Raw genomic sequence first — 15,300 nt, 5'->3', positions numbered from 1 at the left:
TTGAGGGAGAGTATAATTCTAATTTTTATTTGACTTGCATTTTGACCCCTTAGAACTCGAGATATTTTGCCATATGGGCTTTGCTGCTGAGTTTGGAATCCAGGACTGCTATAATTTTTTCATCCTGTCTTTTTACTCTGAACTATGAACTCCATAGAGGACACATTCATCAAATGTGTGTGTGTGTATATTCATGTGTGTATATGCATGTACATGTATATATATAAGTACACACACACACAAGTACCCACAGACTTGTTTATTCCATACCACAAAGCAAACTTCTATGGTTTTAGGTTGAATGGATATGTGATAAAGTTTCCTTTATTGGAGAGATTACCACTTCTAAAATAGTACCTATCCTCTCATTTCTGTCTCTTCTACCCAACTTTGATACTTTTGTCTTTGAAAATCATTGTCTTTAAAGTAGGGATCACACCTCCCTCAACTTTTCCTTCCCATAAACTTCAAATCCTGTCCAAACCAAGCTCTCCCTCTGGCAGATTCCCCTATTGGATTTCTCCTGCATTTTTGGTGTTATAATTTAGGTTAAAACTAACTTTTTCAGAGAACTAATATCTCTTTAAGTATCTTTTTGAAAAATGAATATACATCTTGAATAATTTATGAGGTAATTTGTAAGTACATCTCAAAACAAGATTAGATATATTTGTAAATAAATGCTTTGGTCCTCTTAGTGGGTTGAAATGAATTGATATGCAAAGTATGTTTCATTTCCTTGGTTAGTTCCTTTCTAATTGCTAGAAGTCAGGTACTAGGTATATAATGATGTATTGCTTTTCTTTGTTCATCTTTAAAACAGGGAGAATATATCACTGAAGGTATTTAACTTTTATGAAAGCAAAGACTTAGTCATACCATAGTTTTAATATTACTGAATTGTGACACCATTATTTTAGTCACTTTATAATATTTTATAAATTTCAATAAAACTTCATTGATTCAAACTGGCAAGGTGTAGTGTAGGCAATGAGCTTCAAGTCTATCTGGTTTGTCTGTTACAAAATAGCACAAAAGTCTTAGTGCATGCAGTTCTAAACTTTAATGACTTTAGAACCAGGAATGGCACAAACATGTGAAAAATATTATTTGAAAGTTTATTTAAATTTAATTTTGACTTTTTAGTTTTGTGAATTTTAAATCATTTCACGATTGTATGTGCATTATATAAAATTAATAATTAAATTTTCATTTTAATGTAATCTTTTGGGGCCCCTTATTCTAAAGCCTTATGTATTTGACAGTTTCTGGATGACATTTTTTTTAGATCATTGGATTGATAAAGGGGGTTCTCTTGTTTGATCATCTTGGTCACCTAATCTATATCCATTAGACTCTTTCTTGTGAAATTGTGTCAAAAAATGTCAGTTATGCATCAAAACCTCTTTCTTTGAATGATCTTAAAGCTAAAATGATAAATGAAATCCTATTTTCCACTGAGAAGCAGTTGATGAATTTTTACAAAGTTTAAAAGTCAACCAGAGTAATATATAGCATAAAATGTTGGTTATGTTTAAATTTCAGTGAGAAATGTCCATATTTAAAATTAAACAATCTTTCAAATATTAGTTTTTTTATACATTTGTTGCATTTATATTTTTGAAGTTGTTACAGCTTAAAATTGTACTAAGACTTCTAAGACACCGTTCATTTTAGTAAAATCATTTGGAACATCTAGTTTACTGTTTTTCTAGAAACCAAACAATCACAACAAGTAAGTTGGGCACTTTTGAGACCCTTTTATGTAATATTTCTAAATTGCTCATAAAGGCTTATGGGTTCTACTGTATTTTTCTTAGACTAAAAAAACAATAGCTTTACTAATCAAGGACAGCTCATTGGATTGAGAACCAGGCCTAGAGAAGGGAGGTTCTGTTTTTCAGATCTGGCCTCAGATACCTCCTAGCTTTGTGACCCTGGGCAAGTCACTTAAATCAGAATTGCCTAGCCCTCATCACTCTTCTGCCTTGAAATCAATATATAGTTTTTATTCTGAGGTAGAAGATAAAGTTTTTTTTTAATTACTCAACTTATATAGTAATATATCTTTAATGTCTTGAATATTATTAATAATTTGTTTAGAAAAGTTATTTGCTAAATCTGGTATTTATAACTTCCCAAACTATTATTGTTTTCCTAAAATAATATGCAGCTTATAAAGGGAAAAAAAGAAAACTTATTTTTCACCCACAAAATGTAACATTTATTGATGAAACATATTTTTACTTTTTACTTTCATTTTGCAGATGTTCCACTTCATTTACATTTTGAAACACTGTTGAAAAAGAATGAAATCAAAGGAGACCTGGCTGAAAGTACATTGCTGGAAGAAGAATGTATCCTATCTCCGTCAACTGGTATGTCATATGGAAAAATCTTATAGTTATAGGTATTTTTAGCTCAAACCAATACTGCTTATTTCTACTTTCTAAGCTTATATTATTTGAAACAAGAATGACAGTTCTTTTTTCGTTTTACAGACCACAGTTTTGACCTTTAGGTTATACTTGTATGAAATATTTTTGTACGTATTCAAATTTTCTGTTTATGTTAAAGGACTAAAATTGAAACATAACTGAATTTAAGTTGAATGTTATTGGTATCCTATGATATAATGACATGTTAGTTGTTGGGAAATTAACAGATGTTCCTTAAGAATAATAATTTACCTTCTGTAAGTGTTCTGATGAATTATTTTTCTATTGGTGACTATTTTCTTATAAAATTTTCAGTATTAGCAGATTTTTATGGATATAAGGACCTAAACCTATAACCAACATTTTGATTTTCTTGTTCATGATTTTTATTTTAAGTTTGACATTGGCAGGCTTTGAAAAGTTGTATTTTACTACATACAGCATTCTGGCTGTATTGCTGATAACACTTCTAGAACCTGAGAAACAAAAATTTTCACCGTGGAAGTATTTGCCAATGCATATTTTTTCATGATCAGAGAAGGCTGAGATTTTTCTCCACTGAGCTAAACAAAATTAACCTGTAAAGTGTTTGAAATGAGCAAAAGATGTTACAGATGAAAACCCTGAAGCAGATTTGTCTGAGTGGCAGAGGTGGGAGGGGAGGGAATCTTCACAATTCTGAACTTCATGGCAGGTTTTGAAAAATCTGAGATTTGAATCAGTTATACAGTACAGAGAAGATGACTAATGGCTCCTAGTGCTGGGAGAGAACTGAACTCACATGAGACAAAGAAACAGCTGGTTAGATTCTGGGATTTTATGTACCTGTTCACTAGTCCCTGACAGTAGGACAAGCTCTTTGCTTTGCTTTTCCAGTTTGTTATTGGTAGGAGGCAAGATATCCTTCTCTAATAGTCATAAACAGGTGATGGTGGATTGAAATGCCTTTTTTTGGATGGTAGAGAGTAGAGGAGAGCTAGGAGTAGCCCAAGTAGAAATAGATGTTGCTGGTATGCATATTCTCTCCATCTCAATAAATTGTTTGGGTTCACGTGGGGATGAGCTTTTGGATTTTGTACTTTTTGTCTTTCATCCATTATGGCATTGTGTTTGACTATTTGAGTCTGTATATTCAAGTATTTTAAAACTAAATATTTTAATTGAACCTGCCATTATTTATTTGTATTGATTCATTCATTAAAAGGCCATATTTACTTTCTTTTTCTGTAGCACATATTTCGCAGAGTACTCCTCTTACCCCATGGAGAAGTGGATATTCTCCTGTATGCAAACCTCAGACCAGATCAGAAACCTCCGCACAATTGTTACAGGGAAGGAAAAAAAGGCACTTAAGTGAAACTGCAATAGGTAAGTTAAAGGAGTTAAAACCTGGGATATAAAAGTAACCCAGCCCTTTGGCCTATCATGCAGGATAATTGTCAGTTCAGAAGGAAACCAAGACACTGCTGCTTGTCATAGCATAAAGAACAAAACAAGTCAGTTCTCAATTCTTGGTAAGCAAAACATTGTCTTTTTGACTTATTGGTGGCTCCCCAGGATTTCATTCCTTGTTGTCCCACTTGATATGAGGATTGTATTTTTCTGACTCATGGATTCCTGGACTTCCTTTGCACAACTTAAACTGGGCAATAGGTTGACAACCAAGTATCTCTCAGGATACCTCAGGGATATTACTTTCAAATGCAGGTGATTGCTAGCAATGTCTTTTTTTTTATTACAAACTATTCTGAGATTTCCTAAAAGTTAACAAGAATCACTTGGAAGTAGTAGCCCCAAAATTCAAATTATTGTCTTTCTCAATAGTCCTTGTAATTCCCTGCTCTCACCTGAAGCTCAAAGAGCCCCTTGGCCCTGCCTTTGCCCATGTATCTCATGGGGGATGCTAAGAACTTTAAGAAGTACAGGCTGGAGGTAGCTAATAGCGATAAGGAAGGATAGCAGAGCCTTGAATGGTATAATTGTATCAGCCCAAACTGCTGCTTACCAGGTTGGTAATGGGTGTGCTCCAATTAACTAATAAGCATTTATTAGGCACTTTGTACTATAAAAGCAAAAATGATACACTCCCTGCTCAAATTCTGTCAACATATAATTCAATATTGTACCAATCTTAAATCAACCAACTTTTTTAGTGTACTTCCCCATTCTATGAAAACAATTTTCACTTATTATATACTTATACTTCATCAATGGATCCAAAATTTCACTGATTCTCAAGAATTTTCTCTGATGCAAATAATCACCCATGCACAACTCTCATTTTCCAATAGCTTATACAATGAGATAAATTTGTAAAGTACTTTCCAAGCCTTAAAGCCCTATATCCATGTGAACTGTGATTCTAGTTAAGTCCTCCAGAAGGAAGGATGGGAACTTTCACCTGGATCCCAGTGTTACATGGAGGATGTTCTAATGCTTTGTGTTATATGTGTCAAACACATGGCCCATGATATTCCCAAGCCACATTAAAATGTAAATGGGAAGTATTTAATAAAATAAATAAAAATATAATGTAGAACATTAAAATTTAAAACTAAGTATCCAGGCTAAAGGGATCCTTATGTATAGTTTAAAGATTCTCATTTCTATTTAAGGTTGGCATCACTGCTTTCTTTTCAGGACTGGCCCTGCCTTCTTTTTGTTCTGGTCATATATCTCTTTGATTGTATGTCTCATACTTCATGCATATAATTAATTCATCATTTGTAATATGCTGAAATCTCTTAATAACCACTGCATACCTCCCTTTCCCTTTTAGTAACATTCAATTTTGATTCTTCATAGACTATGGTATTTAGGGTAAATGTATTTGCGTCTATATCTATTTTATATGTATGGACTAACTTTACATCTGTATGTAACTTTTAGGTCTATTTTATTATGTTTCTCTAAATCTTTATACCTATATAAATATAAAATTGGTCTTTATGTGTGCATGTGTGCACACATGAATAAACACTCATATGTCAGAACATATCTTAGAGGGATACTATGGATGAATAATAAATTGGGCTTGGAATCAAACAGAGGAAGAGGGTATGTTGGATTTCATTTGGGAAATTACATTGCACTTTTAATGACCTCAGACTTTTTCCTGAAATAAATCCCATCTTGTTAATACTATTATTCCTCTGATGCTGCTATCTGGCTACAAATCATGGAACATGACAAGTTATAATATTAAAAATGCCTAAATTCTGTGTTTTATTTGATGGCGCATTATTGTCACCTGTGAAAATAGACAAGCTGTCATCACCTATTATCATTATGTCTGAATCAGTGAGATTTGCTTGGAAATCAGTATAGTACTGTCAGTGAGAGCTAGGTGTTCCTATTTTGTTTTTTAAAAGAAATAAACTCCATAATTCAAAAGATCTGTTTTCACTAGTGTGATACCCTCTTTTTCAAGTCATATCACAACCATTATATGTTTTAATAGATTATTTAAGAAATTGCTATGATAAGAACTTATCATCTAGTAGCTGGCTAATAACTACATTGTGATGATTTTCATAGTCTTGATTCTTAAATGAAAGACATACAATCTTTCCAGGTCTATACTCAAAGACTTCTCAGCTTGCTGGCATAAGATGCTTGTTGTTGTTATATTTTTATTATCTGCTGTTAAGATTCTTTGTCATGTGGATATTTATTTCAAATAGGAAAGTCTTAGATGATCATATATGAGGTACATCTTATTTTTCCCACTTGTGGGCATTGAACATTCTTAATTTTTACACATATTTGGATAACATATTGAATGATACAATGAAATTTCAATTTAGAATCTACTACTTTGAATATTTTATGATTCGAGGTTATTGCTGACAAGTACCAAGAGTCACCAGAGTCAGAAAGCCACTGTATGTCAGAGGTGGGACTTGAACCCTAGGCTTTCCTAACTCCAAAGTCAGTGCTTACAACTTATAGCATACTGCCTCACTCAAGACTATAAAGTACAGAGTAATTGTTAACCTGCATTATTAGAAGTGCCTTTCCAGATAGTTCCCTAAAGAAATTAAATTAGAGGTCTGGTTTAAAAAAAAATTAAGTCCTTACCAAGCCCTTACTTGGTCTGTGCTCTTTGTCATCAGTGATAATGTTAACAAAGGAAGTAGAAGAAGTAATGTCTTTGTGGGGGTGGGAGGTGGGCACTGGATGTGTGATTTCCTTGGTAATAAAGCAATATAAATTTCATTTATTTTAAAGTGTTAATGAACTTGAAGAGTGCAAATTAAAGTGAGGTAACAGGAAATATTTCAAATAAAATTTTTCATGTCAAGAAATGTGAAAACTCAGGACATTCTGAAAAAGCTACTGATTTCCACAACTTGTTTAGTACTATAGAATCACAGGACATGGAGATTAAAGAGACCTTAGAGATGATCCAAGCCTATCCTCTGGTTTTACAGATAAGGAAAACACTTAAAACAAAATAAGCTACCTTGTTGTAATCATTCACACTTATCAAGTGCTTATTTCCCCCTCATCCTCCTCCACCCCCTCTCCAAATGCTATGAAGCAGGCAGTGCTAGTATTATTATCACCAATTTAAAAATAAGGAAAACAAAATCTTGAGTCACCGCTTGGCCATAGTCCTTCGGTGAGCAAACTGCAGAGCTGAGCCTTGAACAGAGGTCCAATAAAACCAGCATATTCGGGCTGGCACTACATGGGTGTGCTGCTTCATAGCCACACTTTCATGGGATACTGTTTCTATATTGCTCATGTTAGGATAGAAGGCGCATATCACACGTACAATAGAAATCTCATGAAGGAAATAAGAGCAGAAGATGGCATGCTTTGATCTGAATTCAAATTTCAAAAGGATCTTCTTCGGCTGTGGAGATCATTTTGACCCCGAGTCCCTTGTGGTTGTCATCTTGGAGTCTTGCTTTGCTGATGATTTAGTCCTTCCCGGTTGACCATTTCATAATATCGCTGTTACAGTATGCAGTGTTTTCCTGATTCTGCTCATTTGACTTTGCATCAGTTCATATAAAGCTTATCAGGCTTTTGTGAATTCATCCGGTTCATCGTTCCTGGTGGTGCAGTAACCATGCTGCCCTTTGTACATCTTCCATCTCTCGAGGTCTAGTAACAGCTCTCACACTAGTTACATCACCAACTTTCCAACTCTCAAAGTAGCCATTTGTGACTTCTTTGGCCATTAAGGTTCTTTTGTTAAAATTTTTTAACTACTGGGTTGATCTTAGAAACTGTTAATAAACTATAAAGGCTAACTTTTCATAAAATGTTACAATCAGGTTAATCTCAGGTATAAAACATAGTGATTCACAGGTGATAAAATATTTCTGTGGGAGCAGTTATTAAGATGATAAGTAATAGCACTTTGCAACATGTCAATAAAACAAGATTTGTTTTTGGCTGTGACAAGCATTTGGAAAGAATAATTGACTAAAAGTCAATCATCAGATCTCTGTAGTCCATTGATTCTCTGCTGGGAGTGTTATGATTAAGCTTCTTGCACCCGCTTGATTTATTACTTTTCTTGAAATGTTAACTGTTTCAGCTCCATCAGCCTCTTTTTAATCGATTATATTGTTGATGTTTTCTTCTCTGGCAGGGGAAAGAAATAGGTTTGAAGAATTTACTTTACAACATACAGAACCAGGATCCCATAACAGCTTTACTGCGGTCACTAATATCAATGTGATATCTAGGTCAACCCAGAATTCATCACAAGTATGTATTTTTAGTTGATTACTAAAATTGTATTACAAAGAGACTTAAAAATAAGCTGTTTTGTATGTTTTCTTTTTGTGGGCTCTTTCTGTGGATAAAGCATTTAGCTAATCTGTAACATCCTGAGATGGTAATATGCCACAATGTATAAAGGCCTCGCTCTGCTTTAGGAATGCTCTAGGTTCACGTTCTGCCTTTGTCATATAGTGTTCGTATGACCCCAAACAAGTTACTTATTCTCTCGGGGGCCCAGGTAGTTCTCCAAGACTAGTTATAACACAGTTGCTGAGCTACATAATAAGTTACATAATACAACTACAGGTTGACTTTTTAAAAGGTGGGATGTTTGGTATTAGCCTGATTCAAATGATCATATTTTAAGGCTTGAATTTTGTGAAACCAAAACATACCTTTTTTGTGTGTTTAAAAAAAGCCACTCATTGTCCTTTAGATACAACTTCCTCTTTTCAGGAATATATATATAAAACATACATATACATATACAAAATCCACTTTTGCACTCAGAAATGGACTAAAACCTTTGAAAAAGAAGTTTACTCTTCTAGGGGCTTTGTAGGCTCATACTTTCTAACATGGAAATAGACTTGTTGGTAAGAAAACTTGCTCAGAATTTTTTTTCAGGAGCAGAGGTAGTGAAGGCAAGAAAATAATTAATTGCTGAGGCAAAAGGAAGCTGGAAGGAAACTAGAAATAATGTAGGCTGACCTAACCTTCATTTTTGAAGAGAAAAACACTTTGTGGGCTCAGGACTTTAATTATACAATAACAACATGTATTTACCAAGTGCTTTATAAAGTACTGTCCTTAAAACCACCTTAGTTGTGTCTGGTAATATTCCCAGTTTGTAGATGAGGAGGATGCAGTGACTTGTCTGGGGTTGCATAGTCATGAAATAAGGCAGTATGGGGTAGTACAAAACAAGCACTGGTCATGGTTCTCAGTTTTTCATCTGTAAAATGAGGAACTTTCAAGGGCCTTTATAACTTAAAATATATGTTACAGAGGTAAGAAGTATTGCAGGGGGACTTTAAACCCAGGGCTTCTGATTGTAGGGCCAGATCTCTTTCCACCCCAACTTTGTTGCTACCAATTAAAAAAAATAAAGGTCAGCTTTTCTTCTTTTTACAGAGCTGACATGCTGCCCTAAATCAATCAGTCAATAAACATTTACTCAACACTTATTATGTGCCAGGTACTCTGCTAAGTTCTAAAGGAAATGAATTATTCCAAATAGAAAAATGTAGAGATTTTGAATTCTAGGTTAGTGTCAACTAATTCTGGTAGGACCTTTTCTCCCCCCAGCTTGATAAAATATGGCAAACTATAAATTCAGTCATTGCATTTAGTAGCATCCCTTTCTTTTGTTAACCTACATGTTATTTTAACCTACATGTTAAACTAAAGTATAGTAAATTTGAAACGTGGCAGATTTCCACACTAAACAATTCTACTCAATCTGTAAAAAGCCTGGACTATAAAACCAATCATAATTTTAAGGTGAAAATTTTAGAGGAAGACAGGGGGATGCTTTAGATTTTTAAATTAAGTCTTCACTACTCTTTGTTTCCCTTTTCCCCTTGGTCAGAGGTTTTCAACCTTTTTTTTTTTTAAATGTAGCATGGACCCCTTTCACAATTTGGCAAAGCCTCTTAACCACTTCTCAGAATAATGTCAAAATGTATAACATAAAATAAGAAAACCCATTTTAATATTATTATTATTAATTTATTATTAGTTAAACCCAAGATATCTAATGGATGCCAGGTTAGGAATTCCTGCTCTGCGTGGCTGCAATTAAATGCTAGGGTTCTTTTAACATTAAGTTGAATGAATCATGAAAAGAAGATGGACACACAAAACTGGACTTGTTTTTTTATGCATAGGACAATTTTAATGAATTCTTGAATACCCCCTGCAAAAGAAAAGGACATGACTTTAAAAACATATTTTGCATTTAGGTTACTAATAAGAATTCCAAGTTGCGTTTTCCAGTTCTTTTTTCTTCAGATTTTAGAGCCAATAGATTCCCAAACCTCTTAAATGTAACTTACATAAATTTTAGAAAAAAAGAATCTGTTCCTTCAATCTTCAGGTTTATCTTAAGTATAGTAGACACAATTCAACTATAGATTGTGTTGCAAAATCATATTTTGCAGAATACGACAAGGCGGAGATTAAGAAGTGAGAGCTCTTATGACATAGATAATATTGTGATTCCTATGTCACTAGTGGCCCCAGCCAAGTTGGAGAAGCTGCAATATAAAGAAATACTTACTCCAAGGTATACATTTTTCTTCCTGATTGTTTTTTAATTATTCTTAGAAAAGTGTTGTATTTCAACAACAAATAGTGTTATATTTCTTATAAAATAGTGTTATATTTCACTTTTTCTCCTCCCCTCATCATGAAAGAAAAATTGAGGGTTAACATAAAAAAGAACAGTGAAATTTAAACATTTTCATTGGTGCTAAAATAAAGTACAAATCTTTATGCAAATGTTCAGTTCTCATTAAAAGCCCTTACTTTACCAACAGCTTTGTTTCTTTTATGCCTAGTCTAAATTTTGTCTTTAATCATTAGATATGAATTAATTTTAGGGCATTTGTACATAGATAGTAGTGGGGGGGTGGGGGTAAAGGAATGGAAGAGGTCTCATATTCTTGTTTATAATAACTTCATAATTTAACTATGAAACAAGGAATACATAATATTTGAAGTAACTGAACAAATTAATTAGAAGAAAGCAAATTTTACATTGCTACATTATTGTTAGTGAGTAAGATTAAGTACTATGGATTTAGAAAATCTAGATACCAGGATGACCTAGGAAAGTTTCATGAAAAAGAAGGGTCTCTGCTTTCAAGAGGGCTGTAAAGCAAGAAGGTATAGGATCTCTGTAAGTGGAGGGGAAGAGGGGAGAGGCATTCCAGAAATAGAGACACTGTTTTCAAAAATATACAGTTCATGATACAATGAACATACAATTTTCCTTGGAAAGATGAGGTCAGACTGGACAGACAACCTCGAATTCTAAAGTAAGACGTTTGAGCCTTATGTCCTTGGCATGGTTTTCATTTCTGTGTTATTTGTAGGGGAATACCATGATAAAAGCAGCATGCTGGATGAATTAGAACTGGCAAAGCTTAGAGGAAGCAGGTCAGGAGTCCAAGCATAAGAGAGTTAGAATTCATTTTTGGTGCTTAAGCCTACTGGGTCTTGGATAACATGAATGTTCTGGTAAATTATAAGTTCCTTGAAGGTAGTAACTATATCTTATTTACTGCCCATCTCTCCCCCCAGCATAGTAATTCCCACATAATAAGTGCTTAACAAACATTGACTATTGCTTCATCTTGATTTGTCTTATGAGGGAATAAGATTAGCAATGTTTACAAAAAGCTTAGTTAGAGATAGTGAGATAAAGTAATATAAGTGGAAATGAAGTATTTCTGCTTATATTTTTAAAGAACTTATTTTCAGCAGGGTTCAAAATTATTTGAGTTCAAACATTAAGCCAGTCAGTTTAGGATTCATTCTGTTGGCAGAAATGAAGCCTCTACTTGACTTTTCTGACTTTTTGCCAAACTTTCATTTGGAACTTTTTCCTTTCTTTAAAATCTCATTACTTTTTTTTTTTAAATTTTAAACCCTTAACTTCTGTGTATTGACTTATAGGTGGAAGAGTGGTAAGGGAAGGCAATGGGGGTCAAGTGACTTGCCCAGGGTCACACAGCTGGGAAGTGTCTGAGGCCGGATTTGAACCTAGGACCTCCCGTCTCTAAATCCACTGAGCTACCCAGCTGCCCCCAAATCTCATTACTTTTAAAGAAGACTAGATTATGGAAATAACAAGGGAAAGCGTTTGTATTCTCTATTTAGCTTTTAAGGCTCTTCATAACCTGGCACCTCTCTCTGGAGCCTCAGTGTATGTTCTTTCTCTTCCTTTACTCTGAGATCTGGCTCAGCTGGCCTTTTTTCTTTTGCACCTTTGGTACTTCCTCTCCAGCCTCAATAGCTTTGCACTGGTTATCCCATCATGCTTCCTCACCTCTGCCTCATGAATCTCTCTTCAGGATACAGCTCAGTCATCTTGTACATGAAGCCTTTCCAGATGCTTCCAAGTACTAGTGTCCTTCTTCCTTAATGACCTTCCTTTTATTGAAGTACCTTGTATTTGTCTCTATTCTGCATATACCATAAGAAAGTCTCTCTCATGAAATTGTAAACTCTTTGAAAGCAGGAATTGTTCTTTTTGTCTTTGTGTCCCCAACACTTAGCACAGTGCCTGGCACCTAGTAGGTGCTTAATAAATGCTCATTGATTGATCAATTGATTGGAAGAATTAAGAATTCAACTTCGGTAAATAAATAATATTTGAACCCATTTATATCTTCAACAGCTGGAGGATTGTTGATCTTCGGCCTCTGGAAGAATTTCATTTAGGGGAAGAAGTAAGTTACCTTTTTATTGAAAGGAAAAATGTAAATTATGGTTATACTTTAAAAGTGAATATGAAATTATGAAAACCTTAGAGGGGGAGAGGCTCTGAGGGAGGGACAGACTTTTAAACTAGCCGAGTTTGAGCTCTTCTCATTTGTTTTGGATTACATAGTGCTAGAATAATCTACTGTTGTTATACCTAATTCCATTACCCTGGGAAATTCAAATATAATATCTATGTCATTTTCCTTTTTTTCTTCTGAAAATGGGTTGATATTAAAAACACTTGTTTTTATCCATGTCTGTGATAGGTGTTGCTTCTGTGTGTAGTTCTTAAATTAATAAATCAAATAGAAAACTATATCTCTTTATTGAACAAAGCATGTGGCAGAGCCTTGTTTTTTCTTAGATGTCCTCATTCATCTTAAAACAGTATAAATTCAGCAAGTTTTATTAAAGGAAATTTTCAGAGTTCAAGAATTTGCATGAAAGTAGTAGAAAAAGTAGCCTCAACTTAGCAAAGAAAAATTACAGCAGAAAGCCAGAAATTCTTCTTCTACAGATGCTTTCTTTCACCTCTGGGATAATTTAAAACTCTAAAGGCAGAGGCCACTTTCTCAGAGGTCACAGAAGCATGTTGTTCCCATGTCACTATTCACCTGCTAGCTAGTGGGGCTGGGCCTCTGGGGGGGCGCCTGAGCAGCAGGAGGGCGTCTCATCCACTGCCCCCTTCTCTCCATACTCACCCAGGGAAGCTAGAGGGGCACAAGCAGAAATAAAATTCTCCGATAGTGTGTTGTTTATTTGAAAAAGGAATGGACATACTGGAATCCTTGAGTGAAATTAATTATAGGAGGCTCAGTGCAGGCCTGTTAACTTACCTTCTTAGAATTGATACTAAAAGTCAAGTAATATAGAAGTAACTGGTACTAAAAGTCACCTCCAGGGCAGGAGAGTAGCAAGGGCTAGGCGACTGCTACTGAAGCTACAGTTAGCATTTATGTAGCACCTGCTCTGTTCCAGGCTTTACAAATGTTACCTCATTTGTTCCTCATAACAACTCCAGGAGGTATAGGGGTATAATACCCATTTTATAATTGAGGAGACTGAAGCAAAGGTTACGTGACTTGCCCACAGTCACACAGGCTAGAAAAGTATCTGAGGTCACATTAGAACTCAGATCTTCCTGATTCCAGATCTGGCGGCTCTATCCACTGCACCACCTAGTTGGTCCACCCAAAAGGGCATTAATGTTGATTGTAAAAATTTTTTTTTATTTCTATTTCAGATTATATTACAATGAAAACAAATCTGTATAAATAGCCAATGTGATAAAGACTCTTTGGGAAGGAATCTGGGGGAAAAATACGAAATATTCTATTTGGCTTGGGGAGATTTTACAGTATTCAGTTTAGTAATTAATGATTTATGTTGGTTCTCACAGTGAAGTATCCTTTCTGAACAAGAAAGTTAGCCTGAAGCAGTAAACAGGTTTGATATCATTATGGCAAGTGGCATTTCCTGGAAGTACACCGTGTTACAAATATATGTTCTGAGCTTTGCACGCAGTAGCAACATCCTCATGACAAATGTGGTTGTTACCTGGACAAGGACCAAAGAGAACAGCTCAGCTCCTGATTATATGCTCATTAGAGAAGTTAATTTTTACAACTATTTTCTTCCAGCTCTTGATTAGTTTTCCTTTAATATACCACATTTCTTTTCATCTGAAATATCCCCAATAGGATTCCCCTTCCATTGATGCAATAGGGGAAGGGGGGGGGGGTACTGGAGGCCTGGAGGCCCTGATCCTGGGGGATGACTGGGGTTCTTCTTAGCTGCTCGGTGTCTAAAACCAAGTGAACGTCTGAACCAAGCCCAGCACCAGCAAGTGGAGCAGTCTTGGTTGATCCCTTGTAGATCAATGGTGGGATCAGGCCTGTGATTAGTGTTGGGCAAAACAGAGCCGAATCCTCCAGCTGCCCCAAAACCCAGGAGTTTGGAGGGGAAAGGTACAGGGGAAAAGGTGTGCCTTTTGCCTTCTCCAAGGTTCAAAAGAACTATTGAGATACTGAGTATCACCTCTTGCATCTGAGAATACAATTTTAAATGATTTGCTCATTAAAATACAATTTTATTACATTGATAGGATTCTTCCATCCATCTGTCTAGCTTCCTAGCCTTTTAGAGAAGTTCTTAATCAAGACACATCCTTGAGGGAACAGGAAAGAAAATCATGTTCAGGGTTATTTGGCATTATTGGAGCAAGGTGGCACAGTGGAGAGCACTGGGCCTGGTGTCAAGAAGACCTAGTTCAAATTCAGCCACAGACACACTAGCTGTGTGACCTTGGGAAAGTCACTTAATCGGTTTGCTTTAGTTTCTTCATCTATAAAATTGAGATAATAAAATGGAAGGGGGTAATAGCATATCCCTCCCAGGGTTGTTATGAGGAACAAGTGAGATAATTATAAAGCCTTTAGCACCATGCTTGGCACAAAATCAGTGTAATTTTATAATACCAACTTTTAACTGTTCTTATACTTCCTTGAGGAGAGGAAGGTAATCTTATTGCAGCTTCTTTATCTTCTTTCCTACATTACTTCTTCTCTAATGACTTTTTACCAAAAATGCTTAGATCTTATACTATATATATATATATATATATATATAT

General features: G+C 35.0%; 1 protein-coding gene across 2 annotated transcripts in view; it reads left to right on the top strand.

The window, feature by feature from the left end:
* Positions 1 to 15,300, top strand: part of KANSL1L (KAT8 regulatory NSL complex subunit 1 like) — a 117,672-nt gene that overhangs the window by 93,251 nt on the left and 9,121 nt on the right. The window contains exons 7-11 of one of the 2 annotated variants that reach the window (XM_044670721.1): positions 2,268 to 2,378; positions 3,669 to 3,806; positions 8,047 to 8,165; positions 10,343 to 10,467; positions 12,586 to 12,637. In XM_044670721.1, the coding sequence (XP_044526656.1) occupies positions 2,268 to 2,378; positions 3,669 to 3,806; positions 8,047 to 8,165; positions 10,343 to 10,467; positions 12,586 to 12,637 (545 nt within the window). The remainder of the gene's footprint in view (positions 1 to 2,267; positions 2,379 to 3,668; positions 3,807 to 8,046; positions 8,166 to 10,342; positions 10,468 to 12,585; positions 12,638 to 15,300) is intronic. The other variant, XM_044670722.1, reaches the window with a different exon arrangement.

The sequence above is a fragment of the Gracilinanus agilis genome, chromosome 3, assembly GCF_016433145.1.
Source record: "Gracilinanus agilis isolate LMUSP501 chromosome 3, AgileGrace, whole genome shotgun sequence".
NCBI lineage: Eukaryota > Metazoa > Chordata > Mammalia > Didelphimorphia > Didelphidae > Gracilinanus > Gracilinanus agilis.
Note: the sequence above shows the minus strand (reverse complement) of the source record. Positions and strands in the feature narration are given on the sequence as shown.